General features: G+C 45.1%; 1 protein-coding gene across 1 annotated transcript in view; it reads right to left on the bottom strand.

Moving 5' to 3' along the window:
- ncanb (neurocan b) overlaps nucleotides 1-23,650 on the bottom strand; it is a 102,904-nt gene extending 79,254 nt beyond the window's left edge. Inside the window, exon 1 of the mRNA XM_088622352.1 lies at nucleotides 23,105-23,650. Within this exon, the coding sequence (XP_088478478.1) occupies nucleotides 23,105-23,217 (113 nt within the window). The 5' untranslated portion in view covers nucleotides 23,218-23,650. The remainder of the gene's footprint in view (nucleotides 1-23,104) is intronic.
- Between the last annotated feature and the right edge of the window lie 1,800 nt (nucleotides 23,651-25,450).

Here is a 25,450-nt window from a genome sequence, read left to right on the forward strand (position 1 = left end):
GTCAGAGCCTGTCCCAGCAGCCAATGGGCACATGGCAGATGACAAGCTGGATGAGACGCCAGTCCGTCGCAGTGCACACACACGCGCACACCGGGCCCAATTAACCTCCAAGCATGTTTTTAGCCTGTGAGAGCACCGGGAGGAAACCCACACGAACATGGGAAGAACATGCAAACTCCGTGCAGACAGCCCCCCAGGTCTGGGATTGAGCCCAGCTAGGAGGCAGCAATGCGCCACCACGCTGCCCCCATTAAAGAGGTTTTGCTTTCCCGTAATCAGGGCTTTCTGAAAAAAAAAATCAGGGCTTTTCCTATCCAACTACTCCTTTCACATGAGGTTGACTTCAGCACAACACCACGTCTCCTTTGTTCCTTCTCTCTCTCCACCCCCCCTCCCCTCCATTCTCTCTCTCTGCCTCCCCCCCCCGCCAGACAAGGCACAGCGCCCCTCTTCTTTCCAAATGACCTCTGCTCTCCGAGCCCGGAACCTTCCATCAGCCCCAAAGCCGGGGAGTCGATCTCTTAATTGTACCTCCGAGCGGCGGCTCGGCTGTGGTTTCGTGGGGCTCGGCGGAGGACCCCTCAAATTCCCCCTCCAATCACACTCGCATATACACGCAGCTCGCACAGATCCGAACCCTCTCTCGGGCACAGGCTCGCACTTATCACGATTATGGGCGCACGGACACACAAAGCGATTGTAAAGCTGTAAAACCCGCGACATGCTCTTGAAGCATCCCAGCGAATTTCCCGGCACCTTTTTATAAAAGGCAGTTGCAGGCACGCACACGGAGAGAGCTCTCGGCAAGCACTTACTGAAGTCTATTATGCAGGAGTCATGCCGTCGTCTTCATTTTTATTTTTATGACGAAGCAAATGCATTATATACCTCCTTTTAAAAGTGCTGGCGTACCAGGAGTGCAGACCGAGGGTTCAGCCCGTGCGGCGCACTTCTCTCTCTCATTAATTGCGGAATTTAAAAGAACTTGCCAAATGATAAAAACACCTGCAGCTCCTGTCACTTTATTCATTCTTTTGCGTTACACTGGATAAATCAGGCTAAATGCGTTTCAAGAGAAATGTACGCACAAAGGCGCTTCCATATCTTTTAACTCCTCTGATTTTCCTCTTGTCTAACTGGTCTGTTCTTATGCTGAAGAGACTTTGCGTCACCTATAAAATACCATCCTTTGCGACATCTACGGTTAAGGGCAACGTCAGAGCTGATTGAAGGAAAAGACGGGGCCTACCAGTGGATACTACAGTAATCTTGCGATTATGGATTTCCATGTTTTTTCCACACAGAACTGTCTGTCAATGTGGAGTGACAGACTATGTGGAATGTAGACCAGTGGTGTTCAGTGACACTGCTTTGTTTTTGTAAGGACTGTGATTTTACTCTGATTTGTTACCCAGATCAGGGTGATGCAGCAGTCAGAGTGAGTCACCAGCACACCGGTGCATCTGCATATCTAATGATCAGATTAAGCATCAGTAGCCCATGCTTGCTGTCCCTCCCCCATATTATCCTTTATGGTGTCTTTTTTTCCCCATTCTCAGACCAGGGCAAAAAAAAAAAACAGTGCATTGCCAAGGTGATCGTTTTCTCCGTACAAGCTCTTCAGGAATGGAAAAAAAAACAACAAAAAAGAGGATAATGACAGTGGAGAGAGCTGTGCTCTGGCACGCTGCATCAAGAGTCTTCCTGCTGAGAGAGCCATTGGTCTGTGCACATCATCCATAAGGCAGATGGGCAAATCGCCCTGTAAATGCGGTTTGTGCAGTACATTTGCAGGACAATCCGGCACCTTTACAACTCTCTCCCCAAAGTTTATAGCTTCACTGCGGCGAACTTTATTTCAAAAGGCCTTCACTTGTTCGAACATGATAATCTCCTCGCATGCAGCGAACAAAGATCCTGGGCAAGCTCTTTTCTGAATTGCCAAGGCACGAGAACGACTGTAAAACTGCAAATATTTGTTGGCGCCGGAGATATATTTCGGTCCATTTTCATCAATCTTTTATACTGCGTACTTTGGTGTGCTTCTACCAGTGTTAACAACCCAGCATACAGTGATAGGCAGCTGCTTTACAAGCCCCATGAAAACATGAAACTGTCTTTACAGATGATGCTAACTTACACCTTAAGTACCTATAAATTTTCTAATGCGCTCTGTGCATGTCTGACCTTCAGTCGCGGTGTTAAGGATCCCTTCAAGAGCTCCCTGACTGAGTGATGAGTTTTCATTTTGCCAGCTGTGCTGTACATCACCGCAAAAGAACCATCTGGGGGAGATGCTGCACTGGGGAGCAATTTTTTTATTTCCCTGTCCAGCGCTGAAGATGCATGCAATAACAGTCTGCCATTTGCATTTTAAATCAAACAGCATAATAATGAGGACTCACTGCTGTGCGTGTGTGAGGCGTCACAATTAAGAGAGATGGGCTCTTAAAAACACTGACACATTACCGCCCCAGTGCTGAAAGGGTCTGTCAATTACACAGGAGAGGATTGCATTACCCTGCCTGTTGGTAAGGAGCATTATCTGTTTTCATCCTCTCTGATTGTGTTTAATGTTGCTCTTCCCTTCAGCAGTATGTGATCTGGGTATAGATTGTGCAGTTGTTGCTGGTTTTTTCCTTTTCCCTGATAATGTACCAGGTATTAGGGGAGATGCACACTAACAGTGCCATTAGCAAAGAAACTAGAAAACAGAATTTCTGATGAAAAATGTCAGGGCTGTTTATATGTAGCTGATGACACCAGCCTCTCTGTTTTTGTGCACCTTTGTATTATTGGCATGACTTGCTTGGTGCTTGGTTCTGGAAGGAAGCTGAAGAGACAGGAACTGAACCAAGCCTTAAAGAAACCTTCATGGTGCCAGTGAACTGACTTCCTAACAAGGCAAAATCATTTCTTCCCGCCCTGCACTTGGACCTTGTGAGGAAAGCAACAATTTCTTTTTCCACCCTTCTGCAAAAAGGTTTTTTTTCCCCCCCAAGATCAGAGAAGGAGCAGATGAGCAGATTAAAGTTAACCTGTCAGTGCACACAGGGTTTCAGCAGGTACTTTAAAACAAAAATGCACTTACACACCATTAGATGTTGGCATCCCACAGCTAAGTTGCCTGTCACAGTTGTGTTGGTGAGCGTGGTTAGATCAATAGCAACCTTTTCTAGAAAAGTAAGTGACAGAAGCAACCTTAAGATAATTCTGCTATATCACCCCAATTCCAGCTGCCTAGACTGATATTGATTGGCCTGCTGGGTGACAGAAGCTGGGCCCTGGTTTGGTACTGCAAAGGGACAGATTGAATTCCAAGGACATGCCTTTCAAAGCAGTTATCATTCGGAGAACAAACTGTGATGACTGCAGGAACAAAAGAAGAGGCATAAGACTGTGCTAAGCAAACAACCAATAATGTATATACAAAATATCTATACAGGCCACATGATGGGTAACACTGCAGCTCCACATCTCCAAAGTCCTGGGTTTGTTTCAGCCTGGGAGCTCCTGTCTGTGTGGAGTTTGCATGTTCTCCCTCTGGTTCATGCCATGCCATGGCCTCCCACCTCCCACAGATATGAAGTGTACAACCGCGCATGGGGAAGTCAGCTAGGGACACAATGCAGACTCGAACCTGTGACTCCTAGATCACAGAGCTCAATCTGTGCTGGTCCCAGTGCCTTTATCAGATGAGCCAGTAGGAAAACCCCAGTGATATTGGAATTACTGATGTGCACGTCATCACAAGTTTGATTTATTGGTCACTTTGGCGACACTGTACTGAAGTGATCTCGTAAGCTCTTTTGAATTCGAACGCGGTTGTGCATCAGCTTAATCAAATTTGTACTAAATAGGGCATTTTTTTCCCCCCAGACCAAAGGCACTATCTCCATAGGCAGAAAAAAAAAAACAATGGATAAGAACATTAACACCCAACCAATTCTTTCTATCAAATAAAAGCCCTGACAAATTAAATAAGCTACTCTTAAAATGTATCTACGAGTGGATTTATTTCTTCACTCTGGAAAACCTCACCTCCCCAAAACTCCCCTCGGCTCAAGCTGTGCAAGGACTTCAACCTACAGCCTTCGAGAATTACAAGAAATGGATTATTAATCATTACAGGCGATCAACCCTGGAAATTGTGCCTGATATTGAGATATGAACGGAGTTATAAAGTGGCGCTGTACCTTTGGTTTGGCCTTGAGAGTCTGATGCAGGAGCATTGCTCTTCCCTCGGTGTGAGACTTTAAGTGATTGTAATGGGGGAGAAACAACGGTTAGGAATGGGGACCGGCAAATTACCTCTCCCCAGACAAAATGAATACTGCTGCCTCATCACGCGCTCTTGATTATCTGAGGCCCTGACCCGAGCAGCGAGGAGAGAAGCCCATCCAACTAGCCACCACGCGGGGGAGACGGGAATTGTCTCTTGTCGGGAACGGGCGAGTCAGCCAATCAAGGGAGGAGAGCCGGGAGACCGCAGCCAAGGCAGGGAGCCGCCAGCAGCACTGTTTTAATAAGACTTAACTTTCATATTGCTTTTACGAGCCTCTGGGGAGCTGGGGAGGCCCTGGTAATGCGTTTCCAGTGGTGAAAGGCTGCTTTTGTTTTAATCATCCCTTAAAATGCAATTACCAGCCGGATTGGTAATAACATCTCACTGGCTGGATGTGTTCACGACTGAACAGAACTCGGAGGGGGAGCGCGGGTGTGTGTGTGTGTGTAGTGTAGTGTTGGGGGAGGCAGCAGATCAAGAGAAGAACAATAAAATACACCCGCTTCGCAATTTTATCAATACGGAAAGATCACAGTAGCCCTGCTCCCCTAATTAACGGTTCACCCACTACCACAGCTTCCGATAATTTGACACAGTGCCTTTTGTGTTCGAAACACTGCAAAGCTCTTTACAGTGAAAGTGCCAAAAGCAGAGCAGAGCCTATAAAACGACACGATACATCCTAACCCAAAAAAAAGGTTTGAAAACATTTTTGATGACCTCCTTAACTTAAAGGCTCCAATGGTAATTTAGGTAGAAGGACAAATACTGAGTCTCGAGACCAAAGACCACGGTGGGCTCTGGCTGTGAACCAGACCTCTGAGACCACGTTATTCAAGGCCGTGTAGGTCAACAGAAGGAGCAGAGACTGGAGGAGCTGGGGAGCGGGGAGGTCTAGGCAGGGCTGGACAAAGGGAAAGATGAGGGGTTGTTAACGGAGGAAGGGAGGGGAGAGAGATGGACGGGAAATAGCGACACGTGAGATCCAATACAGTATGGGTGAGCAGCCCGCAACCACAGGAAACCCAACACACCTGAGTGGCATTTTTGAAGACAAGATCAACTACCTGCTTTGCTATCGGTAGAGACAATGTTACAAAACATGAAGCCGTTAGAAATGCTTATGCAAAGTTAAGGGGGCTCATGCTACTATTTCTTGTTTGTCCTTGTGGCTGCGAGTGTGACTCTTAGGGGTGCATCAGAGCGATAATACTCACATCAAAGTCTTTGCTGCCAAGACATTGAGTTTCAGTTTCCTTTTCTGGCTAAAAAAACATGAAGACAAAGCAAAAAATCAGAGGTGGCCAGTCCTGCTCCTTCAGAGCTAAATCGCTCATTTCTAAACACTTGGAACAAGTTAGTTTTTAGCCCTAAAGCAGGCAAACTGTTCGATTCAGCAGTCTAGAGATTATCCTAAATGCCCTGTAGCTCTCACAGAGCACAGCTGGCCCTGCCTGGGAGTTTGTCCCAGTGTTTTGCAATAGCAGGCTTTATTCCAGGCAGAGATGAGTAGAGAAGTAGAGAGTAGAGGAGTCATTGCCATATGTAGAAGTATATTGGAATTCTTACTCACACTGATCTCTCGGGACACACACAGTACAGCAGACAACACCACACAATGTCTGCAATGTACATTACCAACATAATAAATAATAACAACAGGAACAATAACTATGTTGTGGGACAATAAATACATAGTAGTGAGAAAGAAAAGTAGCAGACCATGTAAAAAGTGCAGAATGCAGATTTGTATTGAGTGCACTGCAGTAGGGTAGAAGCAGTTCTTGAGTCTCGTGCTCAGTGCTCTAACAGTGCGGTACCACTGGCCAGAGCGCAGGGGGGAGAAGAGTTTGTGGCCGTGATGGTTGGGATCCTGAATGATGGATGGGGCTTTATTGCGACAACAAGTGGTGTGAAGCTCACAGATTGATGGTCAATCACATCCTATAATCCTACAGTATGTGCCGTTGCACAAGCCTTTGTAGTGCATCTCTGTCATGCCTGGTAATACTGCTGTACCACACAGCGATGCCACTAGTGAGGACGCTTTCTATGGTGCTGTGGTAAAAGTTCATGAGGAGCTGCTTCCCCAAACCACATCTCTTTAAGGCCGTTGTGCCTTTTTCAGACTGGCCACAGTGTCATAAGACCCAGCCAAGTCGCACAGTGAGAAAGATGCCAAAGATGCACAGTTAGAAAGAGTTACAAGACAAAAAGAGTGGTTGATTTCCCCTTGTGAGGAAAGTGGGAGAGAAGAGGAAGAATGCAGAGTTTGCACAGAGAGGGAGAGAAGAGAACCGGAGAGTTCTTGGAGAAAACGGGAACGACTGACTCCCAAGAGTTTTCCGGCGGGGGAGCAGAGAGGCCTAGAGAACCGAATGTGACAGACGAGGATGGAGGGAGTGACAGCAACAGGGTCTTGCGCAGACGGAGGAGAGAGAGAGAGAGCAAAGAGACATTCAGAGAGGAGGTGGAATAAAAGATAAAAGAAACATCCTTCAGGCATCCTGCTACGCTCTCTCCCCCTCTGGTTGTTTTTAAATATGTTTGCTTGTTAAATAATCACACTTAAAGCAATTAATGAGTCATGAAATTCGGCAGATGTTGCCATCATGGGTTTGTGGAGGGCGCAGGAACAGCAATATGAGCTGTGGGGGGGTCAGGGGGGGGTGGATGGTCTGTACAGTGACGGAGAGAGCTCTTCTGGCGACCAGCGAGAGCCGAGCGCCAAGCGAGAGGCGGTTTGGACAGCTTATCAAACATCTACACCCTCCTTGCCCCCTCTTTACCAGCAACACATCTCCCCACGTCAGCTTCAATCAAGCATGCGGCGGAATTTATACAGGAAAAATAGGTTTAGGAATTTTTTTTTGGGGGTTGTTGTTGTTGTTGATGTCGTTATGTTTTTTAATGAATATTTTTGCAAGCCGTGGCTGCCCTTTGACAGCTGCCTGTCTCATCCAGTTTTTCAAACCCACTCTCGGGAACATCTGCTGCGATATCACAAAAAAAAAGTTCTAAGGTCAATTTCTGATGAGTGGGGAGGGGGGGAGGGAATCAATTCAACTCAAATGGGTTTAATACTGTCCAGAGAACAAAATAACTGTATCTGTTTGGCTTGCGGTCTCTGCTTGGAGCTCTGCTAAAGAGTGTGTGCCTGCTGGACAACAGAGGGATTGGACAGACAACCTACAGACCGCCACCTACCTGATGCCTTTGCATTAATTTATCTCTCGTCTTCAACGTTCCTCATTTAAAGAAATACTTACACTTATATACTGCTTATGTGGACACTTCCCTCAAAGCGCTTTACAGGTATTGGGGATCCCCTCCACCATCACCAGTGTGTAGCCCCACCTGGATGATGTGACGGCAGCCATAGTGCGCCAGAACCCTCCCTCCACAGTGGGGAGGAGAGCAGGGTGATGAAGCCAGTTCAGAGATGGGGAATAATAGGAGGTCATGATGGGTAAAGGCCAGGGGGAAATTTGGCCAGAACACCAGGGTAACACCCCTACTCTTTTCGAGAAACACCCTGGGATTTTTAATGACCACAGAGAGACAGGACCTCGGTTTTACAGTACGTCTCATCTGAAAGACGGCGCCTTTTTACAGGCGCCTGTCAGTATACTGGGGAATTAGGACCCACACAGACCGCAGGTTGAGCGCCCCCCTACTGGTCCCACAAACACCTCTTCCAGCAGCAGCCTCAGCTTTCCCAGGAGGTCTCCCATCCTGGCACTGACCAGGCTCACACTGCAGAGCTTCAGTGAGCTGCGAGCTGCAGGGCAATATAGCAATGCTCAATCTATGCTGGTCAAGCAACAGCATTCATTTTCCCCACAACATGATTTTAGCTGATTGGCAAGACACCTCAACTTCTATTATCTGGGCTACGAAATGCCAAATGCAATGTTAATGGATTATTGAACAACTGTTACCCGTCTTTCTCTCTCTCCTTTCCTGCCTGCTGATAACTTGGAATTATATGTAATAACAAAAACTTCCTAGTATTATTCTTTATTTATTTGGAGCAGCTTTCAATTATACTTACTCAGCAATTCCCATCTTGTCGTTCAGCCTAGCAGAATACTCGCAAGGCACAAGAGCCCACCTTCACAAATCTATTCCATCTTAATGAAATCTAACTCCGCCAAGCAGCAGAGCATTCATTTCCCCGCACCTCGGCTGTCTCCTCGGTTTACAGGAAAGCTCTGTTCTTCCAGTGCCCCGGGTCCTTTCCTTGCAAGCCAGCCCTGCAGCCCCACAGCAGCGCGTAATTGAATTTAAACAGATAGTTCACAGAAAGCCGTAAATCAATTAGAGACTAAAAAATATATATATCAGATGCACGCCCTCAGACATTTATCAACGTCGAGGGCTTGTCGGAAAAGGGAGTGGGGGGGGGGGGGAAACGTTAAACAAATTGTTAAGGTGTGGGACAGCCCAGCTGTCACATTGTCTCGCTCGGTCCATCTGGTCCGTTTCAGGACATCCGAGCGACTTCAGCCCCAGTTTCTCCCTGCCTCTCTCTCTCTCAGCAGATCGATGAGCTGCTTTGTCCCTCGACTTCAATTTAGTGACCTCGAGGAACTCCTGTTGGTGTTATCTAAAGAAGAGCCTACACAAAGAGGCTGTGTTTCCACCAGTGTCATTCTAACAAAGCCAGGCATTTCCAGCCCCATCTCAGTCAGACGTGCTTTCATCAGCTATGCCGTTTCATATCTTATCAGTAGAAGGAGTGATCTAATTCATGTGCATTTTGCTGTTATTTGGTAGACTGTGATATACATGTGTTTACCGTGATTTTCTGTTGTCCACCTGTCTTCGATCTGTCTGTTAGTGCAAGATATCTCTGCCAGAAATTGTACTGCCACAACTTTCAATAAATGTTAACAATTAGTTTTGCACAATATGTAGCGATGGAACACAGACAACCTTCCTGGCTTCATTTCTTCTCTTTGTGCCTGGAATACTGCCTTTCAACAGCGAGCTATTAATACCTGAACTCTTATTTCTGTTAGTTAACACGGCGGATATTTCATTGATACGAGCTGTTCTCTTGAAGACTCGCAGTAAATTTACTGTACACCTGAGAACCATCGTACCAGAGGTGGCGTTTTAGCAGGCGAGATTTCAAACTATGCTCAAAAAGCACAGGCTCTCCTAGTAACTGGTCTTCCATTATTAATCACAGACTTCCACTGCACCCCTGATGAAAACATTTTCAAAAAGCGCCTTTTTAAAATTTTTAGAAAAATCACCACTACCTTCTTACCTTCTTCTTTCAATAGTACTTGAGCACAAGTCAGAAGCTAAAGTGAAATGGTACCGTTCCACACCTGCTGGTGCGGAGCAGGCCTTGGGTCTGTAACGAAAATGACCTTCTCACCTTCCACAGCCTTGTACAACTGCTTTACTAGAATTGAGTCATCTGCTTAATACCACTGAGAAGCCAAGGAAGACAAAGGAATGTCCTGTTTTGTCCCAATTCTTCGACTTCCTGATCTGTTTTAAGATCTTCATCCTTTTGCCAAGAGCACACACATATACTGGCCTACATTTTCTTTGCACTTGGAAAGGATTGCAGCACACATTTCCCAGAGATCATGAACTGGTTCACTTTCTGTACAATTTAAAAATCATGCAGGCAAGAATCACACTGTGTGACCACTGGAGAAATATTTATTGTCATGGAGGTGGTTCAAATAACAACATCAAAAGCATCCAAATTCAAATTAAAATCCCAGTTGTCTGCTAGACCATAATTGTGACTGTAATCAAATCATTGCAGATTCCAGTCGTGATCTATGCAATATCTTCTTACCTACAGCATAATTAAAGCACTTAGCAGCTGTACATTCATAAGAGCACATGCATAATCCTTGATCAGAAGAATGCAATTATTCATTCTTGCTTAGCAGGATAGGGAAAGCAGCTTCATTCATATTTAAAAAATGCCTCTGCAACAAGAGTGATCTGAAATAACATGGTTTCATTCTTTAAGCACTTGATTATCCATTGTCCTGCTTTTGTAGTAGGTCATCAATACGTTTAACAGGGGAGTTTGAATAATCACTATAAAATTACTGCGACCTTCAGCTTAAACACCTCACAAAAGGTTGAGATGTACCCAAGCACACAATGCTGCACATTTCCTGTGTCAACGGGTTCTGTAATCTTCGCGTTGCCACCCCTTAATCAATCCTTACATGCCACTTGCACTGGAAAGGGAAAAACGGGGAACAGGATTCTTCTTGCGTCTCATTAAAGATTCTCATCAGACACACAATATAAGCTAGGTTATTCAAAACCATTACTCTCCTGCTGATGAGCACAGGATGTTCAGTAAAGGTAGGGTCTGTGGTTTAAAGTGGCTGCTGTCTTTTCTGTACATAACACGCCCTCACTGCTTTATTTCAGATCTGGTCAGGCTGTCCAACGACGCAATGTGGTTTTTAAAAAAATGACACGGAGCCGGGAGGCATCGCCAGCGTCTGGATAAGTTCACTGGGAGGCCGTCGGATCACAATGCCAAGCAGAGCCCCACATGGTACTGTATACCTTGTTGACTCTGTCAGGTGTGACGTTCTCTGGATGAGGGGGTGAGTGCTGTCAGTCAGACTGAAAACCGGAAACGCGTCACCTGGCAAATTCTCTCTTTTCTGGGGCAAGTAAAATCCAAGAAGTATGATTGTGCAGTTAGAGGACGACCAGTTAAAGAAGGCAAAACAGACCAAGCAATATGATAAGATCAGGCAATGCAGGAAAGACACTGCATCAATAACAGACTGAAGATATTTACCTCATGTTGAGGGAACTAATGCCTATTAATGGCTACCATTGAATTATATGAACAAGATCGGGAACAATGGTTCTGTCAGGCTTCAAGTTGCAGGCATAGATGTCTAGATCTCCATGGTTACTGTAGAACTCTACATCCAGATGTTCCAGACCATTCCTCACACCTAGTCCGGATGTAAGCATCAGTGAATGCCACACAAAAAACGTTTTGTTCTGTGCTTTTGGAAAAACAAGAACTTGTGTTTTTTTTGTTTCCTCCCCTATTGACTCTTCCAGTTCCTGGCTGGGAGTTATGAGCTACAGGATCACGTTCTTTCACTGAAACAGTTCAGCTTTTACAGGCCTGATTAATGCCGTCTTGTCAGTATAGCCAACTGTTCTGTTCCTTGAGGAACTGTCCGGGATTTTACTGATGTTTCGTGCATCATAAATTAATTAATAACAAAGCATTTTCTAGTCCTGCTAGACATTATCGCTGGCTTTAACTACAACTGCAGATTTACTTCAGAAGGTGGCTTTGCTGCGGTGGAACAAGCCTTTGGGTTCACTTGGTCAATATACAGGTCAGGCTCACTGCCCAATTGGAAAAAATAAGAGCCCCTAAGAACCCCCCCACTGAAGGCAAAGCACAGGCCCTGGGGACCCAGTCCTCCCGATAAATATTCCCCTGATCCCACAGCGTGGACAGCTCACTGTTTCTCGCATCAGAAAGCATAAACAAATGTTCCACAAAACATGGTAATTATAATCTTAGAAACAAGGCAATGCCAAGTCAATATCGCAAGTATTTCTTTGTGTAATTGGAAACTTTTTTGAGTTTGTACCTCAGCCAGTTAAATTAGCTCATCTCATCACTTTGACCCTGTGACCTCATTACAGGGGAGCAAGGGCTCAGACACACCAGCCTCTGATACACCCACTGCTTTAGCTGCTGAGCTTGGGAAACACTGCGAGTCTCAGTGTCTTAGGGGAGATGGAGCGCCACCTGCAGGTACATCTATGTCAGTGCAAGCTCCTAGGTGCCCTCTGGACTCTCAGGGATCACTGCTGTGTGGCAAGCCAAGGACAGCCTTGTCTGCCCAGGCCTGCCACACCCCAGTGATTCTTGGTCAACTTGTATAGCACTAAGGTAGCACTGTGGTGACACAGTCAAGACTGACATAGGGACATGTCTCAGAGAGAGGTCCTTAACTGGTTAAGCCACTTGCGAGTCCCTGTCTGGCAGACCCATAGTACAATCTTAGCCATGACCCCCCTCATCAATTGCAAATGACTAAATCTGTCACTGATGTTTGGTGGGCCTGTAGGGGGGCGCTGGCTGCTTTGGACCACAATTTCCAAACCAATGCCCCCAGTATGAGGACAAGGGACAGTGCTGTAGGAGGTGCTGTCCTAGTTAAAAACGAGGTTCTAATGAACTGGTCATTGAAGATCCAATGGAACTCGTCCTAAAAGTAAGAATGGCAGCCCTGGTGTCCTGGCTAAATTCTAATCTGGTCTTGTAAAATCTGGCCTCCCTAAAGTTCCCCCTTAATTCAGTTTCTCACTCTTCCACCTGATCTGCTGGTGCTGAATGGCCACTGCACATCCCACAGGTGAATGAGAGTGGATGATCACTCTGGAGGATCATCTGCAATTGCACCGATCCTTTCCTCCCATATAATTCTTCAATTATTACTACTGGGTGGCCGCTGTTATCCCCATCCCTGTGTCATCATGTGCTAAGATAGGAGCCTGTGTCTGGGACAAAATTTGGATTGATTTTCAAACCTACATTGGGCTTCAGTTGACCATCGTGTTCAGGACCACGTGCTTTATTACAGGGGCTGACGGTGGTACCGAACATTCACACAGGGTATTACTGCTGCTACTACTTATCATGTGCATGGCCCAGCCACTGTAGGCTATACAGCTGAATCAAAGATTGATACCGCCTTATTACACATTCAGTCATAACTTGCTTTAAAGGGTTTTATTCATCATTTACATTCTGGACAAAGTAACAGCATGGTCATCGGGGTATATTAATAAAGGCCTTTTCCGTGGCGTAATTTCACTCCAGTGCGTTGAAAAATGTAAAATAAAACAAGAGGAAATATGCAATATTACCAAATCATAAGGAAACATTTGAAGTGCCTAGGGGGACTCTGCAAACAACATTTTGAAAGATTAATACAACACTTTAAAAATGTCATTGTGTTGTTGTCTTATTAAGGGAGAAAGAGCAGGCTGAGACTCAGAGCAGTGGTTAGAGCTGACGAAAAAGGCAGCAGTAGATGTAACGGCCTGGATCTTGTGTTGTATAGGCTGCAAACATACAAGTATATATCATAAGGGCATACATTTACAATGCTTTCCATGGCGAGCTCAAAACGTTCACATTACTCACAATGCAGGATCCTTTGCACTGCCGATTTTTAACTGTTTGATAGTGTTCCTTTGCAAAACAGTCATGTAAAAGGCCTGTCGCTTCATTTTTAAGATTACAAGTAGCACAGATTTGTTTCTGTTGCTGTTGCTTCATTTGTTACTTCATTTAGCGAAGAATCACATCGGAACACATAGCTTAGAATTCATGACATAACACTTTAATCCTCTTGTTGCAACGCATTATTCCCAGGACGAGACAATTAAACTTTCGAAGAGAAACAGGACGAGTGGTGCTAAGCACATCCAATAATAACAAGAGAAGGGTTATAAGTGACAAGAGGCCATTTGGCCCATAAAACCCGTTTGCTCGTGAGTCACTAGCTTTCTAAAGAAAAATCTAAAAAGATATCATTTAAAATATAAAAAAGTGCTCAGATTTTGCTACACTGAGCCTTTCCTGCATCAGGTGTTGAACGAGAGCACCTTGCGGTTTATTAAATATTGATGGTGCACGGTATCTGGTCCTCTAACCTGTGACCTGTGACCAAGAGTCACCTCTCCCCTCCAACCCCCCAATGTAAATTCCCTGCCTTCCTTTCCCCAGAAAGAACAGAGCCTAACAGCCACCACACCCCCAGTTTTCATTGCAACCTCGCTGGCCTTTTAAAATCACAACTCGGCTCGCAGAAAGCCAGAAAGCAAACACATCATTTATCTGAGGAAAAAAAAAATGCAAAGTTGAGCTCCCACTGGGATTCTGCCCCTCTCTTGGATAAACCACATGACAGAGCCTGCCGGCACTGTGCCCGCATCAAGCACTCAGCAATAATACAATGGCTAAAGCAGGGAAAATATTCATTTTAATAATGATTAATGAAGTGTTAATAATAATATACATTTATCCAGTACTGGAATGTGGGGGGAAACAGCACCTATCCTGGCAAGCAATGGGCACAAGCAGGATATACCTTAGGAGGGATGCCAACCACAGGGCACACACACACTCTTACTAGGGCTAATTTTCCCAGATGCCGATTAACCTATCAACATGTCTTTCAACACGTGGGAGGAAACTGAAGCACCTGGAGGAAACCCACATGAACATGGAAGAACATGCAAACTCCACCCAGACAACAACTCGGGTCTGGAATTGAACCCAGGGCCCCAGCACTGCGAGGCAGCAATGCTAAAAAAAACTGGGGGTCATGTGTTTTACCTACAACAAACTATGGTATTCCGAGCCTGAGCCTTTAGTCTTTTTCATATTCCTGAAAGACTTACACCACCTGGAAAGGTTAACATTTTTTCCCCTAATTGTTAGTGTTACCTAAGAAACAGAGTATAATTAATTAATACAGTCTGGCCAGTTAAATTGCAAAGCTTCTGAAGTCACAGCGGTTAATGGGTAATATAATAACACCAATCCTTTGCAAGGTATGCAAACCCTTTGGGACGCAGAGCCACGCTGTCACTTGAGCTATCACTGCACAGCAAAGAAGCTGCAAGGTCTTTAGAGCTGTGGATTCAGAGCATCGTTTCCCTTTTCTTGTGTTTTTTTCCCTCCTCTTGCCAGATTAACCTCTAAAGAAAAGTAAGAGCCCGAGGAAGGTGAGGTAGATTAATTGTGCTCTGAATAATCACCTCCGTCTCCTGCGCAGATCCTGAAACTCGAACCCCTGAGGGGCTCAGCCTGCTGTCTCTCTTTCTGCGTAACGCAGTAGAGTGAGTCTGCAGGATGGAGTGAGGACATCAGAGGGTAGCACTGCACCCGAGCCTCAAAACTGGGCCAGGAAACAGAAATCAAAAGAAAAACAGGGAGGTGGGGGGGAAGGACTAGGGACTACTAAATAATTGCCGTTCATTATTCTCATCTTCCAATGCATCAAAAAGTCAAGTTAAAGAACCTTCTCTGATGTTTTTGCATGAAAACAATGAGGGTTGTGTGAGAGATGATGGCCAATTAAGTATCGCCAACTCCCGGCAGACAGGATGCAAATTGAATTTTGAAGGTCAAAGAGGAAAAAAAAAAACATGAAAATAAACCCTACTTCCCGTGAGAAGATTGCTGATAGGGAAGGACAGTCATTAGACACCTGTATTATTGTTCCTGCGCCCTGCTTGGTTGTCTTTTGCTGACTCAGACTTTCCCCGAGCTAAAAGCACTACTGGATGTGCTTGCAAAAGATAATACCTCTGAACCGTCAAATATTTAACTGCAAGTGCGATTATTGTTTCCTTCTGCGCATCTGAACTATCTCGGAGATCAATATGCATGGCAACTGATTCTGCATCCTAGGAGCGTGCATCCCACACCAAAAAAAAAAATTATAGCTCTGGGCAGTAGCTAATTAAAAACGCAGTACAAACAGAGGCAGGCTTTTTAACTAAACATAAGGGGAAAGGGTGGGAGAAGCACATTAACACATGGCACGGACACTGTGGCACGGAGAGGGGAGGCTGGGATTGTAGGTGTGATCCGTCCGAGGTCACCAAGGGGTCGCACCCGCCGTTTGGAGGCATCGTGTGCCCTAATGAGGTACGTGGATGAAAGAGGGCAAAGACGAGCTCAGCGCCGCGTGGGCGGAGATGAGGGTGTCTTTCAACACGCGCCGCTAATTAGGGAAAGTCCTCAGCGGTGTGGAGCTCCCTACTGTAGCCTGCAGCTCACTTTTTCATGCCATTATTTATTTATTTCACCTGGAAGGTAGTTCATTTCAGATGGGACAGCCCTGCCAGTTATTAGCGCTAACCTGGCACAAAAAAGAAAAAAGCACTTTAAGCACAGGGCCGGAAACGGGCCCTGCTCTGAGCTTTTGTTTTGTATTCTGCAGGTGTGTACGGTGTGTTCTTGGGAAGAGTACGCTGGGGCTTCGGTACGGAGGCTGAACACATCTTGTTAAGAAGTAACAAATTAGACTTTCCTCACTGTGGTTTTGACGTCACGTCTGCACTCACATGCAGAGCAGAGCAAGTCAAAGGAGGAGGACAAAAGATTTTCAGGATTCACTGTACGTGTTATTCTTTCTCTACGGATATTTTAAATTATTGGTGTATTATATATGGAGATATCCAGTATACACATCTATGACCTCCCAGGTAAACCTGGTTGCTGCCCAAAGTAGTGTGGCTAAACCAGTATGGGGAGCTCATATCTACCATTCATTAAATTCCCTCCAGAACCCCAGTATGGCGACACTGTGCTGTAGGAGGTGCTCTCCTTTGCATGAGATGTTAAACTGAGGTCCTGTCTGCTTTTAAAAAAAAAAACTCAGGGCTCTATTTGTAAGTACATTTGGCATGAAATGTGTGACATACTGTAAATGCCATGTATTATTAGTACTGTTGTTATTAGAATGATTTATAGAGAGTGGAAGGGGTTTATCTTTGCACAAGTACTGTCATTAATTTCTAGCACACATGTGCTCCCTGACCCCTCAATGCATTCAAACCAAGCTGGATTTCCAGCAGATGCAAACTGTTATCGCATGTATCCCTTTTTCTTTCTAAAATTGCTCGCGTACATGAATTAGAAAACTCATTCCATACAGAACGCATGCAGCACATGCAGAAAGACTGCATGACACTCACTGAATGACAAAGTCTCACCTGTAATAAAAATCCAGAAACGGAGAGACCAAGACATTTAAACTATCAATCTACTTTGAGTGTAAAAGTCCCTTCCATCTGGGAATTTCTAACATGCCTTCAGATATGAATCTCCTAAATCCTTGTGGGATAAAGTAAGGCTTAGAGCATGTTGTGAGGGAAATGAGATGTGTGGTTTCCAGTCTGCTCTTCAGTCCCACGTGGTCTGGCAGAGTTGAGCTGTAGTTCAATGAGACAAGCTGCACTTTCCTGGACAGCACTGAGGGCACAGACTCATATATCAATGTAAGGGGAGGTCACACAGCTTCAGTAACTCTACAAGCAGGAAACGCACCCATTGGAGAAACATATGTTGTTTGGTTTTTGCACCTTGTTAAACAATGTCAAGTTCATTTCAAGTGAGTATATAACACAAAACGAAACAACCTGCACCCTTGGAGCATGTCCTGTTTGTTCTTGAAGGAACAGTGGATTTTCATGTCACTGCTCTGTTATCAATGAACACAGAATCATATCAAGGCAATTGAGGTTTTAAAGGAGTTGTATACTCTCAGCACTGGGACTCTGGATCCAAGACAACACCATGACCACCATTCCCTGAATCACACATTTCATAAGAACAAAGTTCACTTCAACAACAGACAAAAAGTTGGTGTTCGCTTGTTTCTTATGAAATCCTTCAAAGAAGTGCGCGCTGAGCTTTGGGTTAATTGCATTTCACAAGCTCTCCGTACAAGTTCCTTAACTTTCTGTTCAACTAAAGAAAACAATCTTGAGAATCAAAAACATCTTTAAAAGGCTTTTATAATCATCAGATAAAAGACTAATCTTAATTCAATAGAACCCACATGAGCTAGAAAAACTTCTATTAGCATATTAATGAGCATGGCTTGGAATCATTTGGAAAAAAATGATAATAATTAGGAATTAATATCTCCTGACTTGAAAGATACCAAAGAGTTTCGCAAGATCGTTTGCACAAAGGCACCAGATACAGTTGAGAAGCACTGAGGTTTCCTGGGATTCGAAAGGAATTAATTACATTTCAATGATAAAGCAGTTCGGCCTTTTCATTGTTTTACAGATCAATCCGATTCGCACTACCTAGGAATAAAACGCATATGGGATCAGGGATTTCTATAATGCCCTTAATAGATATCCTGATGCCTTCAGAGCTCCAGTTTATAAAGGAAACTCTCCCTGGGTTTTCCGTTTTGTTACACGGACAGGCTGAAATATCCGTTTGTAAATATAGACCTTTCTTCTATATTTTTAGACCTTTCTGGCACCTCAGTTGGCTCCCAACCCAAATATCGTTTGTCCCAAACACTTAATTCTTAAATCACACCTCTGATTTAACTCCATTGATGCAGCACCACACACCCTCCTCTTTGGAACAAGTCATCATAGACAAAGCTGTTTCTAACCTCCAAAGACCAGAGGCTATGAGAGAAGAAGCAGTGAATAACAGTTTCTTTAATGCTAAAGCCCTTAATCAACTCCAATGTAGATTGACTGTGAAGAGAATATTAAATTGTGACCATATCATGCACTTTAAAGCAATTAATGTAATTAAACACTTATTCCACGTGTGTCTAGGACCCTATTTAAAGCTAATGCTTACTTAATATGCATAAGCTGAACAGCCACAGAACACAAGCCCCATATAAAGACCGATGCTGGAACTGTCCAGTGCTGAAAGCCTGGGAAGGAGATTTTACTTTTGCACTAGACTGCATCTGTCAAAGAGCAGCTGATTCAGTTACTAAGAGAAGACATATTTAACGACACTTTGGTTTAATTACCGGGCTGGGCTTAATTCCGATCTTTATGGCGGCTTTAAAAATATCGTCGGAGAACTTTTAAATTTAATGATTTTATCCCAGTGCGCGATACCTTCCCTCAAGCAATTTGCCCAATTTATAGTTGGCACTATAAAAAGAAATGAGGAAAAATAAATGACATTGCAAATTCTCACAAAGCCGCAATAACCGGGACCTGACAAATCACAACGCTTTAAAAATATTTTATAACTGTAAAAAAACACATGCACACATTTTCACCGGAGTGCTCCAAGTCAGGTCTCTTTTGAAACACAACCCATCATTTTTATATATATATAGTCCCATTTAGCATTCAAGAAGTGGTGGAACTAACTCTTAACCTCTTGGTACTGTTTACTCCTGCAGTTGGTTGTACCATGTCTGCCAGTAGACTAGTCAAGCCCCCTGTTCCTCTGAGCAGTCACAGCTCAACATTCATTACAGCTATTAAAACATCTCTCTGATCTCACGCATCGAGGGCTGTCATGAAGGCGAGTAATGCAGGCCCTAGACCTGTGTGCACAGCCACACAGAACTCAAGACACAAGCCTGCAGGGGAGATGCATGTAGCTCTGCTTCTATTGCTGAATCTCACTGCATAAGCCTCCATGACGAGACAATATCAATGTGTAACATCTTTACACATCGCAAAGAGAAGAGAAAAGACAGATTGGCATGGCACCTTCAAAGCCCAAACCAGCAGGAGAGCTGACGAGAATTATATTTTAGCGCATTTAACATGTTAGAATTACATTTACAAACAAAGGCTCTGGAGAGCGTTGCTGGACCAAGGCCACATCTCAACTCATTAACGCTGCAGTACAAAAGGAACCCTCTAAAATAACATTGCTTCCATTCAGAATTATGACTTCTTTTGGAAAACACGCACACAGACAGCGCCATTTGAGAATCCGGATCTTTTCTTTAATGAAAGAGACGCACGCGGTTTTGAATGGGCGTTTTGTTCAGCCTTGGCATCGGAAGAAATACGGTTAGAGACGAGAATTAAAACGGTTGGGAGATCATGTTAAATTGGCGAATTAGATGTTACAGTATATTACATTAAAAGGTCAAGTAGGTAAAATGTTTTATAGAATTACAGCAAACCCGTGTAACTGTACTTCAAAACAGTTCTTTCCTATGGCCGGCAGCACTGGGATAATTCATGAATATGACAATTGTGCCGGTCTAGTTTCATGGCGGGGCTTTGTCTGTCTTTTGTAGCGGCATGCATGGATTATTAGAAGCTGAAATAAGGCACCATAAGGTAGCAAACAGGTTGTAAGCAGAGCTGTTTCCATTGTGCTGCTCCTTTGTGGTGTCTGTGAAATGCACAAGCCCATAGATAAAGCAGTTCAGCGTCCCTATAGCCTCTCAGGATGCCACATGCAGATATGCCACCCGGGAAGATTCGAGGAATCAGGCTAAGGCTGATTAATTGATAGCGAATCACTGGCTCTGTAAGGATGTGAGCTGGAGAAAGAGAGGTCTCATTTATCACCGCCCGGGGACCGCGAAGAGAACATCTCCCGTTAGATCAAAATTGAGCTGCTGTTTGTCGGTATCCGAGTCAGTAGATAATGATTCTCAGCCTCACGGAATCAGGTGTCTCCTCGATTTTATTTATCCCTGAAGATACGGAAAATGTGCTGAAGGGTGTGCAGGCCAGACAGCGCGCTTCCTCTTTTGAACAAACGGAGCTGGTGGCGGTGGGGGATCGCTTTCAGCTCTTTGCAAAACACGGAATTGTTTTATGGGCGATTTCCTTCCAGAAGAAGCCTGATTCACTGCAAATTAACTATGTTTGTTTTACATAACAATTCTGTCATTTCGTTAGGCCCCCAGTAGGCAACAATAAATAAAATCTTCGAAACCATAAAGCAGGCGCTTTTACGTGTGTTTGTTATGCGCTCCGCAAATCGCTCTTTCCTCTCTGTGCCCACAAACAGCTGTCATTCTGCCAGCCCATCTAGTCATGCTGGTTTGAGACGTTTAATTTGTGTTACCGTATTCAGCATTTTGTATTCTATGTCCCCATTTAGGTTTAATGTTTACTGTGGTAATCGGTTTAGTGGGAGAGAAGTTGTATCTGATCTCTGACCCAGGGGAAAGGGTGGTGTGGACGCCTCAGGAGAGAATGCGCTGCGTCCGTTATTCTTCTGCCTTTATTAATACTTTCTTTATTTTGGCTCCCAATGAAGTCTGACAAGCGGCCAGTGAAAGCTCTGTTTTTCACTCATATGAATGCCTCAAACTCTGAACTGGGGCGGGCAAGAACAGGCACCCACGTCCTTGAAGGGAGAAACCACAGATATTGACGGAGCGAATGACACATTCTGCCGACGCGCAGGTCGTTCACACCTTCAGAAGCTGCCCTTGGAGAGGGCTGGTTTTCAGTCCCAGACCCTCACCTTATGGATGAACTTTGCAACTTTCTTCTGTTGATTAGGAGGAGTGGTGGGGCGGAGCGCCTTGCGTGGGATCCCAAAGTTTTTTTTTTCTGATTTTACGCATCTAAACTGAGGCTTTCTGCCGGCAGACAGCTGGCAAACCCTGCTGTTCAAGAATGAGCGCTCCATCAAGCTCAGACGTACAGTATGAAGGGAGTGCTAGCGGTGTTTTAGAGATGACAGGACCGACGTATCCTACCCCATCCCATCACTCTGGCAGTCTGGACCGACTGGATGTGTTCTAACACTCCGTGTGTGCAAGTCGGTCGCAGAAGAAAACAAAGACAGTACTGTAAGATCTCCCTCCTCCGAAAAAAGGGGGAAAATCCATGCGAGGCAAGAATGTGACGGGTCTTGGGGAAGACGGATATCGAAGTGTTCGATATCTGCCCAGGACTTATGCGGATTTCTAAGTTTCAACAAATTAAAACATAGCACAAACGCTAAGTCTGTCGGTTTTCACTCCTCATTAAACCCTCCGATTCCGTTTTAGCAGGATGTCTGCGGTCACTGAGACCAGCAGATATTTAACAGAGGCGCTCTCAATTCTTCCGGCTGACGTTTTCCTTTTAATCACCATTTAAATACATTAAAAAAAAAACACACAGCCACCCGAGAACTCCTCCGATATTAAGGCAATTGTCTGTAACTGCCCTGGGTCTGTCCATCGGGACAGATGGCCCTTTAACTAGGTTGTCAGCGTTCAATTAAATCTACCACTCTTAAAAAAAAAACAACATTCCTTCGGGGAATGACAAGAAAATTGCACTGATCATGAGATGCAGTTCTGGGCTCGGCGGTATATCATCATTCAGACACGCTTTAGTAATATCACATCACGTATCGTGCAGTACATTCAAATATATTGCGAGAGTTCAATTATGTTAATCTTGTTTCAAGTTATATTGGCATCAATCCGCATGTAACCAGGTATATTAAAGGGTGTTTGCACAGTAGATGCCGGGGTAGCAGGAATTCTGCTGTAACGCCGCAGTTAAAGACAAAGGTTGCAGCTGGCACGCTAGAAAAAAGAAAAAGATCCTATCGGACTTGGAAACACACATTTCAGCAGGCGTCTGTAAGCACGGAATACTACTGAGTTGTACGATTTTAGATTTCTTACTTCTGCCATGCACACAGCTCATAAAATAAATTATGGAAAAGACCGGCGACTGCCGAAGCACTACAATCACCCAGCTGCACTGTACCACACGCCGCCGGCTCCACTACGACCCTTAAATACAGGATTCGAGAATTAAACTAGCTGTCGCTTGCAAAAAAGAAGCTCAGGCATAACTTTCGAGACATTCAACGTAAAAAAAGAGAAAACGACTGTATGCACAACGCATGCATAACATTTCAACCATTTGAGTAACATCCAACAGGACCTCAAAATATATCTTTTTTTATCGCGACTTGTTTTGCGCAACTTTTAAAAAAATACCCAAGCGCGTCCCCGATCTACAGCAGACCCAGCGAGATTCCGATACTAGAAAGCAAAGTCACAAACACACAACCCGCCCTCTCAAGACCGCCGAAAGCACTACGCTGCGCTGCTGTGCACGGGGTAGCTGTTCTGCAGCTCTGTAGCTCCGTAAGATTCCCCCCCGGCGTTTTTAGAGATCTGCACCCCCGGAAAACATAAAAAAAACAACAAAAAAGACCAGACACAAGGCCGGCGGAATCGTGCGAGGTAAAAAAAAATAGAATAAAAATCAAGTAACTCCGAAGCTAATTGACAGGAACAAAACCCACAACGTCCGTACCTTTGTTCGGAGCCCGCCGCGGCGTGTGCTCGGGTCCGGGGGCCCCGGGCGGAGTGGAGTCGGGTCTGAGCGGAGTCTAACAGCTCAAGTGCCGCGGTCCCTCTCGCTCGCATCTGCTGGAGACGGAGGCGGCGCGGACGCCGAGGAGGAGGAAAAAAAATCAGATGGTGCTGCACCGTTCGGCGACAGAACAATGACCGGTGCAGAATGTATTCTTCTTCTTTTTCTTTTCCCTCCCTCAAAATAAATGCGTCAGTCAATCAATCAATCGAATCAAATCAATCAAGAAGGGAGGGGGGTGGGAATAAAACAACACGCGGGCGTCCAAAAACCGGGGTTTCGTTCTGGGCTTCAAACGCTTGAGCCGGATCCGAAAACCAAAAAAAGTCCTGCCACACGGGGGACGAGAGCGGGGATCGGCGGCGGGAAGAGCCGATCTGTACTTCGCCGGCAGCACGGAGCTACTGAACAAAAGAGCGCTGGCAGACACAGCCGCTCTCCGCAGATTCCTCCCTATTCAAATCAGAGGAGACCGGAGAGGGAGACAGAGAGGCGGGGGGGGAGTGGGGGGGCTCTGACTTCTACAATTTATAGCCCTAATAGATTCCGCCTATTATACAAAACAGCGAGCGAGTTTTCCCCATTGCCCGTTCCAGCTCACCCCGAGGTACAGCGGACAAGCGGGATCGGTCCGTATTTCCTTGCTGGACGAGGAGGGCACGAATTTTCTCTCCTCACCCGCGGTCGTGCTGTGTACTGTGGGTGGGGGACGTTAAAAACTCCGCTTCGAAATCCTAATTTTTTCCCATCGCACGGAAATAAGAACAGATCAACCCCTTTATCCTCTTAAAGCCATGAACGCGGGATGGACAGTACCCATAACTTTCTTACAATCGTGCGTGCGTCACGTCGGCAGAAGGGCACGAATCGGATCAGTCTGGATTCTTGCTTCAGGAAGGGGACTTGGGCGTTTAACGCCCCATCTTATGCTAAAATCAAGGAAATAAAAATTCCTAACAGCATAAACACCCACACCAGTCTGAAAACATGTACCTGTGCCTTGTCGTATCCTAACATCAATTTTAATTTAGGTTGACATAAATTCCACCTCTGAAATTACCACACACCTGAAGAAGACTCCACAGCCGAAACGCTGCGTTTTCTCTTTCTTCTCTTTTCTGCCTGGAATAAACCTTTACTTGCTCCTTTGCAGCCTACGCATGCTGACGCTGCTGCCCCACCTGAACCACCTACATTTCAATTTTTGCCTTTGAATAAAAATGAGAAAGTTCAGGACTTGCCGCGACCTCAGCGAGAGTACAGTACAATCACGTGCACTAGTCCCTATCGTCTCAAGAACAAGCTCTGTCTGCCCCAGTACAGGTTCAGCTCCACCGCGCCAGCCGCATTTGCAATCTGCTGAGTCCACGCCTCTTTTTAAGAGAATCTAAGCACTACACAGTGAAACTTGATGTTAATGAAAATGCTGGATAGAAATGACTCCAGAAAACCCGTTTTCTAGCAAGACAATTCAAGACTACATAAAGAACTGTCAAATTCTTTGACGGCGGATCATATTAAACCTAACCCCGAAACTGCTCTGTCCCAGACACCAGCCGATTGCTTTGTTTTCTGAAACAAGACGCAAGTCCTGTTGTTTTTATGTGCACTAGGCGGGGTTAATGAATGTTTCTCGGTCGCCCGTGTCCAGTCCAGTTGCGGTCAAGATCATGCGAATCGATCTTTACACACACGGCCGGTGTTGGAGTCTTCCCACCCCTCCCACAAATTCCTTCCCTTGAGACAGTGTGGTTCAGGCCCGTGCCCAGTTTTTCCTTTGTGTCTGCATTAACCTCTTCCGATTTTAAGGATATCCTAACCACGGTCTTTTCCTTTGGAATCGCCGGGCTTGTAAGCCCCCACACTGAGCTACATATTAACACTCCATTACGAGCAAAGAGAGGCTGGGCGGCTTCATCTGATGGTATATCATATTAACAGGCTCAGGACGGAATGTTATTGGTATTAGATTGGATTGTGGCTGTCTGACAAATTTAATTTCACAAAGCTATAGAGATGGAGTGTCGTGCGGATCTGTCCGTGGTCCTGAACCGAGCCGCTGTAATAAACGCACTGCATGGGACTGCAAATACAGCTCTCGGTAAACTTACATGCAACTCAATCAAGCGCAAATGACCTAAATGCGACCTGCGGAAGTCATGGAAGTATGCAGAAACCTTCCTCCAAAACATAGAAAGGTGATTTTCCAAACGCTGATATGACTGATACGGTTTAGACAAGGAAGAGCCGTGTCATTGAAGAACGTGATTCCGCGGAGAAGAGGAC

This window comes from Lepisosteus platostomus, chromosome 27 (assembly GCF_059453375.1).
Source record: "Lepisosteus platostomus isolate fLepPlt1 chromosome 27, fLepPlt1.hap1, whole genome shotgun sequence".
Classification (NCBI taxonomy): domain Eukaryota; kingdom Metazoa; phylum Chordata; class Actinopteri; order Semionotiformes; family Lepisosteidae; genus Lepisosteus; species Lepisosteus platostomus.